Source organism: Ischnura elegans, chromosome 11 (assembly GCF_921293095.1).
Source record: "Ischnura elegans chromosome 11, ioIscEleg1.1, whole genome shotgun sequence".
Lineage (NCBI taxonomy): Eukaryota > Metazoa > Arthropoda > Insecta > Odonata > Coenagrionidae > Ischnura > Ischnura elegans.
Genome location: NC_060256.1, coordinates 19,134,689 through 19,153,944, shown reverse-complemented (window position 1 = coordinate 19,153,944; position 19,256 = coordinate 19,134,689). Strand labels below are relative to the sequence as shown.

The window sequence follows — 19,256 nt, the reverse complement described above, 5'->3', positions numbered from 1 at the left end:
CTTTGCACATTATTAAAATTAAAAGCGTACTTATTGGTATACGTGAATGCCCGCGGAGCAGAAATTTTTATATTTCACTTCCATGTTAATTCTTTTCATTCGCATGTTTCACTATTTGCTGAAATTAACAGGAATATTCGTGATTACGTAAGTGAAAGAATTAGACTCCGTGAGGTTACAAGTGAAACTGCAATCTTTGTACGGGTTCCATCCCCTCCCTGTCTCCAAGACGACTGATCGCCCTCCCAAACCTCACGACTAATGCCACAACAATAAAACAGATGCGAATCGCCTCCGTAGTTTTTAATTCGTGTTTCAATAGGCCTACTATTTGCACATATGTGATATTAGTGTTCGTCTGGGCTGCTGCCAAAATCCACTTTAAGCCTAATTATTAAAATTTTTAATGCTTTTTTCTCTCAAACCCGGGTGTACATGGACAAAACCCTTCAACTGTATCCTTATCTAAGCGTCTTCTTTCAAAAAAAAAGTTTTATCTTCTTTCTCGTCATTACCTACGCAAAGTCTCCTTGTCAGAAAAATACGCTATTTTTTAAATCATTCGTTTATCTGTAATCGCTTTCTCTCGTTGTAGGGGGTCTGCACCCCCCAGACCCTCTTCTCCCCTCCGAAAAAGTCCTCTGATCTTTTCCAGTCACTCCGCCAGCTTTGACAATTATTGTTAGACGCTTAAGACGCTTTCCACAAGAAAGAAGCCATCTCGTAAGTTCCGATAATCGTTTGATACTTTACTTCCTTAACTTATTAAATGTTAACCCAACAAACTACACAATACAACACAATCACCACAAGGTGCTTCCACAGGTACACCATCCAACACACTTGACACTATATGCACCATGCGCTAATCCAGAGATTTCCAAATACGGATTATTTTATTAATCCACATTCACTTTTCACCACGAAAGATTAACATCTTATAAAACTGTAAAACACTTCCTTCATGTTATCAGAACACTTTATATAATAATTTCTTCACTAGACAGAAAAGGCACACTCAGGAATAGAACTCAACACTCTCGTCACACGGTTACCGAGCAACTGAACGATATTCTCTTCGAGTCGCTTCGCATAGTCGATGCGATATTTTTTCTCCACCCTCAACTCTGAATTGCGTCATGCCGAAGGCCTAAAGACAAACGATCTCTTCCTACGGTTCGTACGTGACCACAGTTCACTGCATTTTAAGCAAACATTGACGAAAATGCGGCCAGCCGAACGGCAGTTATTCGCCATGTTAACCGCGCGAGTGAAAACATTAGCGATCATTCACGATGACTTCGTACGGGATCTACAGTGATTCTTTGGGTATGTGTAATGCTAATCTATGCACCTCAGTGATTGTGGTATAACAAAAAGGGTTAAAATTTATCTCATGTTTGGTGAAGATTCGAAATATCCGTGCTTAAAACTTCGAAATAATAGTAAATAATGGAATAAATAGCATTCGACACTCCCATTAGAACCACTCCGGCATATTTGCACACCTATAAGCTTCCCATAACGAAACTCAAATTCGAAATCCCAGGCGATCTGCCGCTTTCACGCAGAGAAAATCTAACAAGATAAGATTTTTCTGCGAGGACGTAGCGAGTTGAACTGCAGTGATGCATCGTGTTATAACCGCTCGTGTGAATGCTAGCGATTATTCACGATGTCTTCGTGTACGGAATCCAGAGGAATATTTCCCATTGAACGCACTGCCAAATAGTTTTTAAAAGGGGATTGCATGTGTTAGACCTCCCCATGGGAGAATGATTATTTATCAATCGGTCGATTCGTTAACCATAAAAACCTTCATCAATTTAATCACCGCGGATCTTACAGTAACATGATTTTTTGACAGATTTCGTCATAGACGATAAATGTGGGAATTCGCTCTTACCCCGAACCATAAAAGACTTTAATGAATGCTGGTCGTAATTAATTTTTCTCGAGCATTTCCTTTTTATATAATTAAATGCTTGGACTGCCTGAACAATTGAGAATGGATATCTTTCATAGCGACATAAAGAACCGTATGTTATTTACAGGTCCGAAAGAAACGATAGTATAAGAAAGATATTTAGCTGAGCGGATATATATGGGAATTCGTTTTTCCTCAACTAAGCATAGCAAGGGGTGATTCGTGTGTTGACAATAAGTGCTATCAATTGACATACAAAAACATTGCGCAATGGCAACTGCGTTTCAATTGACCAAACAGAACTAAAAGAAAACTATAAACAAAGCGCATAGTAAAATTAATTATGCTATAACTTAATGTTATTTATTATTAATGCTAGTCGTAATTTCATTGAAGTGTTGCCCTTTTTCATCTGTAATCGGCTCTTGTCTTAACACCCCCTTCCACACGCCTTTTTGTGGCGGCTAATTCCGTGGTAGTATGTAGCGGTATTGACTGATTTCTCCTTTGATAGGTTTTCAGGGACATTGAATGTAATTGCTCATTGACCTATCACTTTCTTTATCATCATTTGGTCATTCACATTGACTGCAGTTTTTTTCAAATCGCTTATTCCGTCTGTTTCTGAATTTAGCCCTGTCATTCAATTTAAATCCGAGCGTGGCGTTACGATCGATGTGAGCAGCCGTGCTTTCTGATTGGCTGAAGGACCGTGCCTGCGATGGGAAAAGGGGCGTGCCCAATGAAGGGATAAGGGATGGAATTGTTATCCCTATGGAGCATAGGCGGTAAATGGTGATATAAGCAAAATGGTCATTTTTCCACTATCACTTACGCGATCATCGGAGCGATCATTTTAGCCTGTGCCTCGAATAGGGTGGAAAATGGTAGTTTCATTCAGGCTTTCGTAAAAAAACAATAAGAATGGTAAGAAAATAAAAACTCTGCGAAAGAAATCCCGAAATAATAAATTTTCACCTGCGAACATCAATAGCCTCCATTTCAATCGTAAACTCATTGACGATTTTTTTAGCGATAATTCCGAGTCGACTCATTTTTGGAGGAAAAAACTTTTTAATGATTAAGTATATTAACCATAAAAAAACCTTCATCAATTTAATCACCGCGAAAGCCTCCGTAAAAGTTAACTATTAGCTGCGCCACGGCGAACTTTCCACTTTCAAAATTGCCATAAAAAGTGTAATTGGTTCTCTTGGATATCACGCCATTACTAATAACACTTCTTTTTTACAGAGCGCGAACCGGGACTGATTTAATGTTAAATGTAAGGACCGTATGGACCAATTGGATAGATATTGTGGAGTGTATTTATTGAAAAACAGCGATTGTAAGGGTTTATACGTGTTGCAGACAGGAATAAGTTTTGAAATCAGGAAGAAAGAACATTTAAGTGCTTACAAAAATAACAAAGATGAAAAAAGTAATTTTGCTAAACATTTAATTTGAAACTGCCATAGGAACGATTTCAATATGAATATTTTAAAATTTTGCAATGACCGCCGCAAATTGGACTCTACACAGAGTGGTTAGAAATATTAAAAATTATTGAAATTCAGGACAGTACTCTTATAAATGAATATAATTACCCATCCTTTTCCCCAATCTGGCGTCCGTTATAAAATTCATCACGTAACTGGGTAACAAGAATAAGATAAACAAATCATAATTTGCGCCTGAAGATGATATGATAACTCATTGAAACCCGGGTCGCGCTCTGTAATAATGAAATTGTTTAATATCCAGGAAAACTTATAATGGAATAGCACAAAGTTAATCAAGAGTTAGTGAATTTTGTTGAGTGTTATTGCACTAGTGGCCAAATATTAGCCTTTACTTTTAAATTCAGCACCTTTCCTAATAATGGGAATGAAAATCAAATCGGTGGAAAGTTTATTTGCTTTCAATTGAAGCAAGAACCACATTGGGAAACTTTCGTGGCTTATTATCGGGTCGCGCGGCTGCCAATATATATTTCCCATCCATAAAGGAAAAGGTGCAAGTTCGCGAAAGATTTTTATTCTGAAACATACAGTAAAGATCCATAGATCAGTAAAGATCAGACCTTTCTTTCCATACACGTATTTTTCGATCGCGTCTCGTCGCCCTCATAAAGATTTTTTTCCACTTCATGAAAAAAATAGTAAACCTTTCGTGGTTCAATTATTTATTATATGAAAAAGTTATTAAAATTAATATGTTCTTACGTATTATTCTTAGGAAACGTTAATTCCTTCAGAAATTATGCTTACAAATCAATAAAAAAACAAGCTTATCGACTCACGAGAGAAAGTAAAGACTCGATTTTTGCGTAAATTCCGATTGGAATTTTTTCTATTATTTTTTCTCATTTTTAACGGCTTCTGGTGACTTAATGGATGAACTCAATATTTAAATAGCCATAGTTCCTCAATCCTTAGACATTATATTATCATACTGCTCAATTTTTACTTTACAAAATTATATTGAAAATTTAGGGTATTGTGAATGTTTTTTTGATTTCCGTCACCACTGTTAGCCGTAGAGGAGTAGATTGGCATGAAGTAGGGTAAAAAATAGCATTCTGGCCAAAAATTATAATTGTATTTCGTATATACGTATATTAGGGTGATATAGTAACTTGACTTTCCTGATGCTGCCAACGCCCAAGCCTCGCTTCCATAGAAAAACATGCTTCATATGTAGCATCTGATTGCTTCCTTTCTTCTCTGAAGTATCGCCGTATCTAACGTAAAAACTTCTTTTAATTTCTGTGAACGCTTCGCATATTTCTCTTCAAACTTTCCTCCAAATATCGAAGCAAAGGAATTCTTAAATCAAAATGCGAGGGCCGTTTCTTTTTTCAAACTCCGATAGCTCAGCAAAAACTGAATACAAGCAGAGGTGCCGACTTGCAAAAAATATTGGGGGGGCCAAACCGGGGACCTTTCCCCGGTAAATTTTATAAGTAGTGAATTTTAAGTTTTTTAAGCATTTTAGAATTGTCATATGATCAACATTATAACCCTGATCACTCGAATCTCGATATCTGGACACGACGGGGAAAATCGACAAGCCTGGCACATTTTTTCCTCACATCTGTAACGAATTATTGGGGAGGCTCGGGCCCCCTCAGGCCCCATGGAGTTGGCGCCACTGAATACAAGCGACATGCGGGTACTGCGCAGATAGGACAACTGCGCGGTCTCCATACCACACTCTCAAGTCATTTCTGACCGTAAGTTGTTAGTTTGAGGTTACTATAGCAATCTAATTAACCTCTTGCGCTGTAATGAAGAGTTTAGCTCGACATCGAATTTTCATAATTTTAGCACTATTTAGAGGAGCAATATAATTATTTTTAAGCTTAAAAATTTTAAAACATACATCGTATGCATAAATAATTAGTAATTCATGAAAAATGATGCATTCGATTGGGTTTAAATGATTTTATTCCACTAGCGATAGCTGAGTTCTTCATGTTTAATGATCACATTTTATTTCACGGTTCTACGTGAATTACAAATTACAAAGTATCATTTCATAGCCTACCATTTGAAAGAGAACCACAGAAAAAAATTAATAGAGAATAGGGGTGCGATATTCGGAAAATAAATCGAATTGGAATAAGTACACCGCCTCGATTGAATCTCCCGCCAAGAGTGCACTGCGGAGAGACAGACAGAAAACTCAGCAAATGGCTTCAGCGCTGACTTCCCTTGGCCTTTTGGCCTTTCCGTTTTCGATTTCTGCAGAAAAATCTTATTAATTAATCTCCTGTGCTAGGTTATCAGAGTCTGATACGGCCCTCGTTCGAAAATATCCGTCGGAAATCCGTAAAACTCGCCATTTTGAACCATCTTCTATATTATTTCTACTGTATAGATACCTTTTTCTCAACTTATACGCAACCAAACTCTACAAATGAGGTACCAAAATGCACAGAATTTATCAGAGAACATGCGATGGCATATCTTACTTCCTAAATATTGCTATTGTTTCCTAAAATTAGTTTTTAAATAATAAAAAAAACAAAAAAACGTTAAATATTCCTAACGTTTACGGCGCACAAACTGATACATTTGTTCTTGTGCAACAATATCTCGCATTCTTCAAATAACTTATATGAAAATGCGGCTGATTCCACATTCAAGTCTCCTGTTGATACATAAGTATGAGTCATCATGTGCGTTTAAAAGAGGATAGAGTAATTACTTCCAATGTTGTGTTTAAAGGGGTCCTCTAAGCTCAATTAGTACATGAACATTCCAATTAAATTTGTAGATAAGACCCTGCCTTTCTATTTCTACATTTTAAAATTAAAAACGCGCCTATCCCTCTGTGGACCTGCAGTGAAAAGAGCGGGGGAAGACCGCTGGGAGCGGGCGCAGCACGCTCCGTTACGACAAAGATGTTTGGCACGAGCACTTCACAATACAGAAAATGTCATCAACCTCACGAAAATGCAATTAGAAATCGAGCGAAGTAGTGCACACTAACCTCAAGTATCTTCTTAAGAAAAAACCGCAATGCACTATTTCACGCACAGAAGTAATCATAAACTTTAATTTACAAATGGTACCCATACACACGAGGTTAAATTGAAACAAGTTCCATGCCGTGCAAGGTTTAAAATTCGCAAAATACAAACCGACAGGAACTCTGGGAGCCAGAAAGTCATTGGAGCTCACGAAAAAATCATTTTCAACTAAATAAATCAACGAAAGAAAGATAAATATGCAATAACACGGTATATTCTACCCTCTTACCTTCGAGAATAACATCTATTTACAAACAAACGAAATATATGTGGCGCGTAACCAAGGACAATAATAGCAGTAAGTGAAGCTCAATTTCTCTGAAGGAGCAGAAGTGGCGCCTCTCAATTTGTTAAGAAACTTTTGGAAACCACTGTACTTACTGCATCTCCATTTAGTTCAACACAACAATGACGCGATTGACGTGAAAGCAAATAACATTAAGATAAATAAGGATAACATTTTGTTCAAGCGCTCCTGTGCGAATCGGAATCCTACGGATTGTATTGGCTTTGAAGGCAATCTACAGGAATAATAACCGCAAAGATGGGATCCTGTTTATGTGAGTATCAACAGATCTCTTCCGCATAATTTTTTAATTTTAATACCGAACATACACAAACTATTTCAATAAATTCTGCCCTTGAATTGAAGCTACGTAGTAACCATAAAATCAAAACATAAACATACATGTACTTCATGAATGTCAACAGATATAATAAAACTGATTGCCATCAGATTTTACGGTAAAAAGGCATCAGTAAAGAGCCTCTAGCCTCATATCGAAACGAAAATATCCTCACTTGCGAAGCTTAGGTACACCGCTTGATCCTGCCTAGTCTGTTTCTCCGCGATGTATCAGTGAAAAACGCTGAGAATTACCTACCAAACAGCCCAATGAATTTTGCTCATCATAAGTATGTGGCACACAAAGTTTGAATATATCCCTACTCTATCATGTTGCATTGGCGGTAGATGTTCTCCTGAAATATAACTAACAGGGAATTCTTTTCCGTTCATCCCAGACCAAAACATTCCGAGGTTATGGAAAAGTTACGCGACCGAATCAGTGCCTAAATGTGTATTTTTTACGTTGATGAGTGTTTTTACAGCAGGGCGTGGAGTTCCTAATTGATTAAAAAACAAAATTCACTCCATATTTTTTCACCACTGGATATATCGGATGTAAATAAATGCATAATTACATACTAGTTAAAGGGCCTGAATTTCTTCGAGATACTTCGAGATTCCGTTTGAGTGTTAGTCAATGGTGCCGTGATTCACATTAGACAGGACCGCCTTACGGGATAGGCAACCCGGGCGACTGCCCGGGGCGTACAACAGCAGTTTGCCCGGGTAAGTATTTTGCCTTGAGCCGGCCCTGGCATTAGAGACGCAAGACATGATTACGATTTTATGAAAGGAAAAAGAGGTTTTTTAACAGCTAGTCACTCAATGGATTCCCTGAAAATATATAAAAACGAGGAAAAAAGTTTTGTTTACATATAATCAAGTTAAAATAAGGGATAAGTTGTTACGGTGGCGCCTACCAATCAAAAACAAATTCAGTTATTCTGGCTCAGAAAAAAATAATTAGAAACGTAATACGCTCTAAACAGTTTCAATCATCATTTCGATTATTTCAATCCCTCAACCATCAAAAACATTTAAACTCTTAAGGTTTTGCGTAGATATTTTTTTTTACAAAATCAGGGTATATAAGAGGAAATTTAAAAGCTCTGGCGCGACCGGAGTTTAAGCCCCTTGTCGCATTGGCGGCGGTTTCTGGAACTATTTATTGCGAAAAAACATTATCGAAACCATTGATAAAACGATTTCCCGTTCCTTTTAGTGCAACCCGTCCTACCCAACCCGCCCGGGCGATCTTACGTGGATAGATATTTTATATAAAATATATATATTATTATATTTATATATTTTATTTTTCCTAAATATAGATATCCCGATAGAATAAGGTCCAGAAACGTTATTGCATCGCCGCGGCCGTAAAAGTTCTTCAAACGCACCTTTGAATTTTGTGCGCGGAAATTTTGAACTTATACTACAAATGAACGTTTATTTTAAACCGATTTGGAAACATGTACATGAAAAAATTGGTGTACTGACATGGGTTTACTGGCTTTCTTAGTGGTTTCTTAAATAAAATGTACAGGATTTTGTCACAGTTGGTCCTGAAATTTAAGGAAACGGTGAAAATTGCCATGTCAGAACTGGGCGAAAATTCTACGGAAAAAAACTCACTTGCCTTGATGGGGGTTCGAACCCGGGTCTCCAGATTTCGTGCCAGGTATTCAACCACTTGAATAATCTTCGAGGTGGTACTTGGAAGATCCGGGTTCAAATCCCAGTCAAGGAAAATAATTTTTTTTTTCCTTAGTGGAATTTTCACACTTAAATAGTGCTTGCGGGGGACTACCTAAATCTATGCCACTGGCCAGTTAGCGGTTATTCCTTGAATAGTGCCAGAGATGGTCAATTTTGTAACTTCCACATCCGTCTGACAATATATTGAATTTGTTTCTGCCATTATTTCTACTTTGTTGAGGGTGGAAAACACTTTCGTCAAATAATTCAAAGCAGAAATATAAAAAAATGTGTTGAGTGTTGCCTACCACACACACCATGATCATAGAGGGATTATAAAACTTGATGAATGCATTCGATTCCCAGCTACAACGACATTGGAGGGTATAAGCATCAACTGATCAATTAATAGTGGGCATTACATTTGCAGATTTCAGTTGCAATGCCAATATTAATTATGATTGAAGTCTCTATATCATAAAATACCTACGGCCATTCTGACTTAATTATGAAAAAATTTCTTATTTGTGGAAATTTCATACAAGTTTGGATAAAAATTTCTGAAAAAACAAATTTTTAGATTTCTAAAATATATTATGCCCGCAATATCGATATGAGGAATAATATCTGTTTTCAAGGTGAGAGGGCCACTGTGAAGAGTGGTGACAATCATTGTGGACCCATGGATATGACAATGTCTTAAGCTCAAGTTAGCAGACTAAGTGCAAGGTTTATATGCTTAACTGAAATTAGACATAGGAATGAGAAACAGGAGATCATGGTGGAAGCTGTTGATGTAAGGAGATCAAAGCCCCTAAAGCCATGTCAGCACACACATTTTTTCATGTACATACTTCCAATCATAATTTAATTATTTCCAGCCAAATTTTATTCATACTCCAGGAAAGTTATTTGATCCCTCAAATGCCAATATTCATACTTATGTCAATATTTTTGTTTTCGATCTCCTAATAAATACATCTTTCATTCAAATCAAAGCCATATTTGGCCAATGACAACTTGGCCAGACAAAAGGCTCCACTTATAGGTAAAGTTTTCATGGGTAACCTCCTAGGCCAGGAGTTCCATCTCCTCCAATGTTTTGAAAACTTGTTGTTGTCTGAGGGAACTGAGTTTCATGCAAATCGCTTTGCATTCTCGTTCAGCATAATTTAGCTGGAGCCAAGATAGATGAATAGAGACAGTGGTGTCCACCTTACTCAGACGTGAGAGATGATTGAAAATAGAAGAGCCAACAAGAGAATGGTTGGCCAAGAGAATAATGTCACCAGAATAACCAAGATATGTATATAAGTATACAAAATTATTTGGACAACACTCACTACCCTATGGATCAGTGGTGTCATGGTGCCGGAACGTGCCGGAATGGCGTACCAACACTGCTTAACAAAAGGCATCATAGTCAAATGACACTTTTATTAATTTTGCTGCCTCAAAATTTCTAATGTATACTTACATTTGTAACCAAAACATAAAATTTTATAATATAATTTAAATAATAACTTGTAATAAAAAACACACAGTAATATTTCACTTATAAAAAAAAGTTAAGGAAGTGAGATCCGGCACTGCTACGGATGACAACAGAGTCTACCTATCAAAACCCTTAAAGAGATAGAACAACTGACCCAGTTTGCCAGTGGTAACTGGTGACACAAGGACATTATTTAATATGACAAAATTATAAAACTTTCATTTATTACCACGATGGAAAAAATTCCAACATCAAGGAGGTAATGATAAATGGGTGGTCTGAGGTACTGTCAGGAGAACAAGAACATATACCTAAAAGCCAATGTGAGTGGTCATCAAGGAGGATACCCCAAAAACTTTACCAACATTAACCACCAGAAAAGAATGAAAGCAATCATAAATCTCTACTTTTTTTATGCAGACCTTCAATTGAATATTAGATTGCCTGGTACCAGAGGTGGGCAAACCACAGGCCAAGGAGTATTTCAAAAACAAAATGTTAAATACCTCTCCAAATGTATTTGAAATACAAAATACCTTTGACTTGGGTATTTGAAAAACAAACTACGAAATAGTACTTTAATACTTTTTAAAACAGAAAATACATTTTCGTGGAAACTAAGACATCTTAATAAAATGTAACCTGCCTTTGCACGCTATGCAGTTGCAAACATGACGAAAACGATTCTAACGAAAACGAAATAATCTCTGAAGCATTACAGAATTGTTATCAGAGCTACTTCAAAAGTATTTTACAAATGAATTTTTTTTAGAATGAGAAAATACCAAAAATCTGAATATGAAATACAAACTGCAAATTACAGATGTATTTCAAATACTTATTCTAAAATACCTCCATTTGAAATACCGTATATGTCTGAATATAGTCCCCCCTTTTTTTTCCAAAAATGCCTGTGGTAAAAGTAAAGGGGGGGACTATATTCAAACACATTTTTTTTAATTTTTCCCGAAACTGAAGCCTCAAAATTAGGGGGGGGGGGGGCTGAATATTCAGAAGGGGACTATATTCAGAGAAATACGGTACTGCCTAGCCCTGTCCAGTATGTAACTTCAATGATTTTGCATGTCACATTTCTCTCAGGCTGCCCATGCTGCCCGTGCTGCAAGGGCGACAGGGAAAGGGCAAGAGAGGATGCTTGGGGATACCCAGATATGGACACGGATCCTTGGTACATGAGTGGAAGTTTTGGGGAAGCTATGAAGCTGGTGAGGAGGATGAGACAACGCCACGTGCACTGGGGGACCGTGGAAATTTGGAACTACGATGAAAATGACGGACAGGAGAGACAGAGTGCTGCAAGCAGTCACCGAGCAGACGAGCAAGATGATGTGGAGGAGAGGCTGATACCCCCTTGGATATTTGTGGAGGGAAAAAAGACAGCCTTAATAAATGACACGAGAGGAGGAGGTGAAGGGGAAGGGAAGAATGGAAGGGAATCAGCCAAGGAAGTGCAGACTGTCGCAGAGATCACTGATGTGGCATGAACACAGCTCCCAGCAAGGATTTTGTTCACATCTCATGCATTATGAAAACCGAGAGGCAAGCTCTTTCAATGCTCTCACAAATATTTTATTTTCATTACTTATGGGGTGGTATTTGTCTACATTTATGTTTCCATTTTCTTCCCTAATAATTTAATATCTTTGTCTTTTAATTCATAATTCTTAAAATTATTTTTCCGTATTTAAAAAACAGTTTGCATATGTCATGGGATTGTAGTAAATGTGCTATTGTGGCTTTAAAATGCTAAGTTTCGGTCAAGTAACCTGCCACACTGAGCCAACTCTGGGCCAACTTTTGGGAAAATTTGGTAATATCCCAAGTAACCATCAGCCAGACCTCTTTTGTTAATGGTAGGATTCAATGATCAGCCTATGGCATTGTCTGGCCATCTCACCAATGAAATCCCAACTTAAGATAATGTATCACACCTATATAGGTTCAGGGGTTGAAAGCTTGAAAAGCACTCCATACATAACATCTATAAAATTAAAAATTATTTAAGATGCAAGTTATATTGAATTTTTATGTAGTGAAACACCAGAAATGCATTTTTAAGGTTAACAAAGATGTCTCTTGCATACTTAGAGATACATTTGTCTGTACACGTTCACACGAGGTATGAATAATATCCATCTGTTAATCTCTCTTCTGCCTTCACAGAAAAAGTCAAGTCAAACACATAGTTGAAAATTGGAAAAAGCAAATGTGTACTGGCTTGGCCTATGAATGACAAGCTAATCCAACAGTGGACTGAATAGCTGAGACCTGTCACCTGGACTGAGAGTGCAAAGAAACCCAACCTGACAAAAGCACAAGGCCAACAGTGACAGAACCCTATGAAGTCTCACTAGGTGAAAACCTGACTTGCCGGCACAACTTAGCCCAGCATCTCTCAGGTCCTATTTTACCAAGCCCTATTTTACCACAACTCAAACATGAATGGGCCCATTAGCCGAGCTCAACCTTTAAGATGAGTGTGCATAGCTGTGAAGTGTGGCACATTCGACAGAGGATTACATGACACACTTGATGACCCAGCAGGCCAAGACCTGAAGGCAGTACATGCAATGCAGACCTGCAAGAGTGGGAAGCAGTCACTTAAACTAAGAGTATGTGCCTATTTGAGCATTTATATCTTGTATTTTATGAATGCATACAGAATAGGCTTTATAAATGTAATGAAAAAGATTTGGCCTAAGTATGAACTTCAGAGGGAAGCTCATGGTGGGAGGAAAAAACAAGTAGAGGTGATTTGCACAATTCTCCACATGAACTCACCTTAACTAGAAGAATACTTCAATTATTGAAAGCATGGTGGTGCAGCAAAACCAAAATTTACCCTATAAGTCATGGCAATGTTTGCATAATTCAAGAGAAGGCCAACCTAAGCCTACAGCAGATTTTGCAAGGTGAGGGTAAAGGGTATTTCCCATGCTTCTGCTCAGTAAAACACTATAAATTACATTTAAGTCCCTTCACTAACCTCTTCTTCACCCTTTTAAATTGATCATATGGATTCTAATTAATCATCTCTCACTTCTTCATGAATATTACTTAACCAGTTGATGTCAACTGATAATTTTTTGCTATTAATCCTTGAAATAAAGAATTTCTTACCATTCATGGGTCATTGAATAAATAAGAAGGGGTGAAATAATACAGAGACAATTTCTCCAAGCCAGAATTAGGTTTTAAGGCACTAAATTAATTGTAAAAATTGCAACAATTTCTGCTTATTACAAATCGCAACATTTTCTTATCATAGTTTTATCTCAATTTCCTTTCCCAGAGCTCTCAAACAGAGTACTGGATGAGACTTTGCACCTCCAAAATGTAATGAAATCAATGTCTGATCAGCCCATGGTACCTAGCCACGTATCATGGAGCAACACGTGGACGAAATAAAGGAAGAGAATAAAGACTTTCAAATTCACAATAATAGCTTACTAACCTTCATGCCACTTCTGGTTCCTCCATATGTACCTCACTTTTTGTTAACACTAGCAATATGGACGTTTGTCAAAAGCCAGTTTGTTCGCCCTCCTGAGTAAGGAGGGATGGTAAGAGGTTTGACCCGTTTCACAGACTCATAGATGCAGAAGAGAAAACAGAGACTGGAATAATTATTCAGACAAGGATTTGGCAATCAGTGCATTTATGGAGAGAGAAGGTACAAGGTTGGAGGATATAGAAAGGGGCTTGCACGATGCACAAGCTCACAGGTGATAGATTTTTCAATCCCAGTTATCTGGAACAAATTCAAACAAGCTGAGACCTACCAAGCAAGAAAGTTTAATATAAAAATCCAATCCATTATGCAGGTGGACCCCACTTTGCACCATAAATGAAGTACCTACCTTGTAAAAACAACCAATTCAACACAAGAAGAAAAACATTAACAGTGAGTAACATTTGCTACCATAGTAATAATATACATGTTGATATGAAGAGTGAAAAGATGCATTCATAAATAAATAAAAGATCATAGCACTTTTCCACAAGATTTTTTAATGGGTACAACCCATTTCGGCTCACTGAGCCATCATCTGGTACAAGACCTACCAAGCAAGATGGCTCAGTGAGCCAAAACACGTTGTACGCATTAAAAAATCTTGCGGATAAGTGCTACGATCTTTTATTTATTTAGGTACGTCTAACTTCCACCAATTGAAGCCTGAATCTGTTGAACTTAAAAGATGAATTCTCTAAGTCCTATGATGCGACAATCCCTTAAGATTTTTCAAAATATACAGAGACCAAGCAGTTTATGATATAGGAGCTTCTATCAATTTCTCATTCTTAATGTGCAGATGGCAAAGTACCTTTACCAACGTGATTTTGCTAGCAGCTAAGAAAGTAGATTAACATCTACAGTAGCTTTCATTGTAAGCAGTGTAATATTGTGGTTTTAAGTGGAAAAAGTCATCATAAGTCAAAGCATGAAGATACTCCCAGTACTTTTCTTGCCATGTTAAAGCACTTAAAAAAACATATTCTTGGTCTCTTCACGATGTAAAAATGTTCAAGTGCAAACAATATTATGATGATTAAATTGGTAAAAATTAACACGATTGTTCCACAGTATTTTTATTCCTCTCGTATGTTATTCCTACTCATACAGGAGTTGTAATTATTGCATTTCCAGACTCAACGGAAACAACATTGCTACTACCAGCTCTGCTACCAAAACAGAAAGAAGGCTTGAAACTGTACCTTGGATAAATGTACCAGGTAAAAGTACACCACTCACTCAAAACCTGACTCACAGCACCTTAAGAAGACTCAAAGAAGTGAATGAACCAAGAAGAATGGAAAAAATACGAAGCAAGTCACCAAGCATTAATAATTTGAAAAATATGAACATACACAAACCCTATTAGTGAAATAGGCGGTAACTAAATGCAATAAAAAAAACTCATCAATTTGCTTACACCTGATACATGTTGCTAAGGAGGGCCGAGATACAAGGTGGGACCGCTCCCTAAATTGTTGGAGAAAAATACACATTTTATTGAGTTCATCAACACCAGTACATTCTGAGGTGTAAAGTGTGTTTGTCTAGTTTTGGTTTGTGGTTTTTGGAAGGTTGGCTCAGCACTGCAGCTAATCATAAGAAAGATAATCATAGAAGTCATGGAGGATGAGATATATTTGGAAGTGTAGTTTTTAGTTTTTATGATGAATGGAAGTGAAAGATTCTTTAATTTCATCCTCGAGGGAAAGACAACGCATTCCTAAAATGGTCAGCAGCTTTTACAAAACAAGTACATAATGGCCGACAATGATTACCCTTCCTTCAACCTTCCATCAATGCTTAAATATTTATTTTCCCTTATGGTGTGGGTTGAAGATTGGTTTCATGCATCACCTTTCACTCAATTATAGCAATATTGGTACGCATTCAAAGGAGACAACTGACTACCTGGATCAATTTTAGTACAGGGAAGGGAGCCATGCTACAGCAAGTTAGGGGACTAAGGGGCTCAAACCCCTAAAATGTTACAGACATTCCATCTTGCATGTAAATACTCATGTGCAATTCACTCAAAATGTACTTCCTCTCCAGCTGAAGTGAAATACCCTGGAAAATTTTCCTGGCTTTGGATTTGGAAGGGTAGTGAGTAACTGGGTATCAACAAGTGAAAGTTAAAGAAAGGTGCTATTTCGCACTCGTCCGACCACACCTTGAATATGCAGCGAGCGTATGGGATCTGGTGCAGAAAGACCTAATCCGTGAACTGAATAAAATACAAAGGAATGCTGCACGTTTCATCAAAAACTGCTACGGGCATACAGACAGTGTTACCCAGATGTTAAGCGAATTAGGCTGGGAGCCGTTGGAGACTCGGAGGCTGCGCTCTAGGCTTAGATTGCTTGAACAATTGAGAATGGATATTTTTAAGAGCCACACAGAGAACATAATGTTAGAGCTACACGATATTTCTAGGTCCGATAAAAGCGATAAATTAAGAGAGATGTTTTGCCGAGCGGATAGATATGGGAATTCGTTTTTCCCCCAAACCACAAAGGACTTTAATAAATGCTAGTCCCAACTTTGTTAGAGCACTTCATTTTTTTTAGCTGTAAACGGCTGGTGTCCTGACACCCCCTGCCACATGCCTTTTAGGCGGCTTGCAGGGTATCATGTAGATGTAGATGAACAATAGCCTATTCTTAATGAAGGTGCCTAAGGAACAAGGTATTAAACATACACGGAGAGCTATTCTCTACTTATCCATGTAACAGTGATGCAGACATTGCCTGCAGAGCACTAGTCATTCACAGTTGCATCCATCTGCAATTAAAAGTCGGTGAGGACATATGTAGTCACCTATGCCAGTCTGCCTCAACTTATCACTGTCAAGTTAACTTCACTCACTCAAAGAATTTATCTATTGATAGTCTACAACTCATTCTAGTAATGCATAAGATTTAATTCTTACCATAATTTGATGAATGATTTTTTATACAAATACTTAATGTCAAAATACACTCAATCATAGGCAAATTTAGGGGGGAGGGGCATGTGCCTCCCCTCCCCCCCCACACGCTTAAAAGAAATAGCTGAGATTATTAATGTGGTTGTCATTCTGTTCCTTTTGTTTTGTAAATTATGGAGCCTTAATTATTTAAGTTCATATTAATATCTTTCATATTAAAATAAAGATAATATTTTGCATAGTAGCTGTTGCATGTTGTTTTTTAATATCAAATATAAGAAGACCCTTTGCCAGTCAAGCCCTTGCTCCTTCCCCCCTGAAAAAAATTCTGGAACCGGCCTTGCCCTTAATGGCACAATGGTGATGTCAACATGATAAGATTTTTTGTGCATCACAAAAAAGTTTCAATGGCAGGTTTCTGAAGATGCCAACGTTATGTAAATGAATCTTTAAAAAATTCACAACATGCTGCAAAACAAATAAGTTTTCAAAGGAATTGGCAATAAAAATGCAGCATGACACATGAACCAAAGTAAAAATTACAATGGAAATAATTAAAAATTGTGAAATTTCTCATACGAATACCTGTTTGGCAGTTGCCTCCATTACAATGGGTAAGTTCCATTTTATTTGAACTCTACTCTATTTTCATCCATTTCTATGGTAGATCAGTAACTGCTAACAAGATATTAAGGAGAAATAATCCTTCACTCATCAGAAAGGTAAACCTAGAAGAAATGAGCTGCAATGGGAAAAAAATCTCTACAAATGGTGATATTTTCTATTCTAAAACACAAAAAACTATTTCTTCCCTGTATCTTGTGGTAAATCAAGCAAACACAATTTTAAATAATATCAATGCAAAAAACGTTGAGTAGCAGAAAAATGGATACGTAATAATAATTTATGCAAATGAAACAAAAATGTAAATCCCAATTGGACACATGTACTTCACACGGGATGCAGTAGCAGCTTAACTACAGTGTGATATATTATGACAAGGCATTATAATGATGCAATTCATTCCAATAGGGAATCTGTTAATTACATGAAGTGTTAAGGGGAAGAGGGTCCTGGCAAGTATCAAGTAATTTTTTTCTGCAAGAAACAGTATAAACTGCGATCTTAGTAATGTTAAATACAAATCTTAACTAGTACTGTGCGAAAGTCTCATCTTGGCAGTCGAAACGAGATTTTCATTTCTCGGCATTGTCGGGATGAGAATCTCGATGCAGAGAGAGTCTCGCCTGGACCAAGAGTCGAGAAGTCTTGCCCCTTCGAGATTTCTCGCCACCGGTTGAGACTGCTGGGCAAGGTGAGAATCTCCGATGAATGCCACAGTCAGTCGATGATAGAGTTTACTAAGGTATCCCTTACGACTTTTACGCACTATAAAAATATTTTGTTAAATGATTTACCCTCTCCATCCAATTTTTTTAAAAAGTATGCATGATGCCAATAGATTTCCCAATGAGAGATCTGGAAAAAATTTTATTTCCTTTTCCTTTCCTCAATATTTAATATAAAATTTGAATCTTGGATTGTAGGTCTTTAAATGGAAATGTAAATTTTACCAACATTTCCATTTATTTACAAACCATTATCAGGGCTTAAAATTAAATTGAGCACATAGTTTTGATACATAGACATGTTAAAGGGTTACATCAATTTTTCTCATTATAGTAATATAATAAAAAAGAAACATTCACTTGTAAATTAATGAAAAAGATGATATCATAGTCTAATTCTATAAATTTAATATAGGTTTTTTTTAGAGATGGGTCGAATAGCAGATTTCTCGAATTCGAATATCGAATTCGAATATTAAATCATTGCTCGAATATTCGAATACCTCGAATTTCGAATACCTCGAATACTAAATGATGAATGCTGGAATGTTTGACTCGGTTGCCTATGCAGCAGGCAACACAAGATTTTGGGGAGTAATTTTGATTTCCTTTAAATGATTCGAACAGGAATTTAGCTGATTAATGAATATTTTAATTTTATGGAAACAATTGGGCATATCATTAATTCAACTAACATCGCTTTACCCTCACTCCTGCTGCCAAGTGCTAGCTGACAATCTGAGGCATTTTGCAAAATACAAGCTCTATTCCACCGGATTTTCTTCAATTATTTTCAGTCCATCTTTGGGAGTTCTCACGAGATAAGAAGATGAATTGTAATTGCTTTCAGGGAGAAACCAAATATTCTGAGAAAATATCCCTATGTCTGGGACTGTAACAATAAAGATTTATAGCACCACTCATTAATTGTAACTTGATATATGCTTTCGGAAAAAAATACCGCATCAACTTCCGAGAAGCTCTGCTGCTCATATCGAGTTTCGCCAGAATGCTAAGTCTCCGTCGTATTTTGACATTTATTTCTTTGCGTAAAAAGCTTAAATAAACTCAGAAATACATCGTGTTTGGTCTTATTCTTTTTGAAATTACGCGCACATTACTAATATTTCAATTCAATAAAGGTGTAACTTCAATTGACGA

The 19,256-nt window shown here is 37.0% G+C and overlaps 1 protein-coding gene and 1 long non-coding RNA gene across 2 annotated transcripts; both read left to right on the top strand.

The window, feature by feature from the left end:
• Positions 1 to 6,883: 6,883 nt before the first annotated feature.
• LOC124168516 lies at positions 6,884 to 11,914 on the top strand. The gene is made up of 2 exons (XM_046546840.1): positions 6,884 to 7,024; positions 11,384 to 11,914. The coding sequence occupies exons 1-2, from the start codon at positions 7,009 to 7,011 to the stop codon at positions 11,785 to 11,787; spliced, it is 420 nt and encodes a 139-aa protein (XP_046402796.1). The 5' UTR covers positions 6,884 to 7,008; the 3' UTR covers positions 11,788 to 11,914.
• Positions 11,915 to 12,470: 556 nt separating this feature from the next.
• Positions 12,471 to 15,941, top strand: LOC124168205. Its single transcript, XR_006866867.1, has 3 exons — positions 12,471 to 13,215; positions 13,596 to 14,207; positions 14,952 to 15,941. It is a non-coding gene; the product is annotated as an uncharacterized LOC124168205 (long non-coding RNA).
• The last annotated feature ends 3,315 nt before the right edge of the window (positions 15,942 to 19,256 follow it).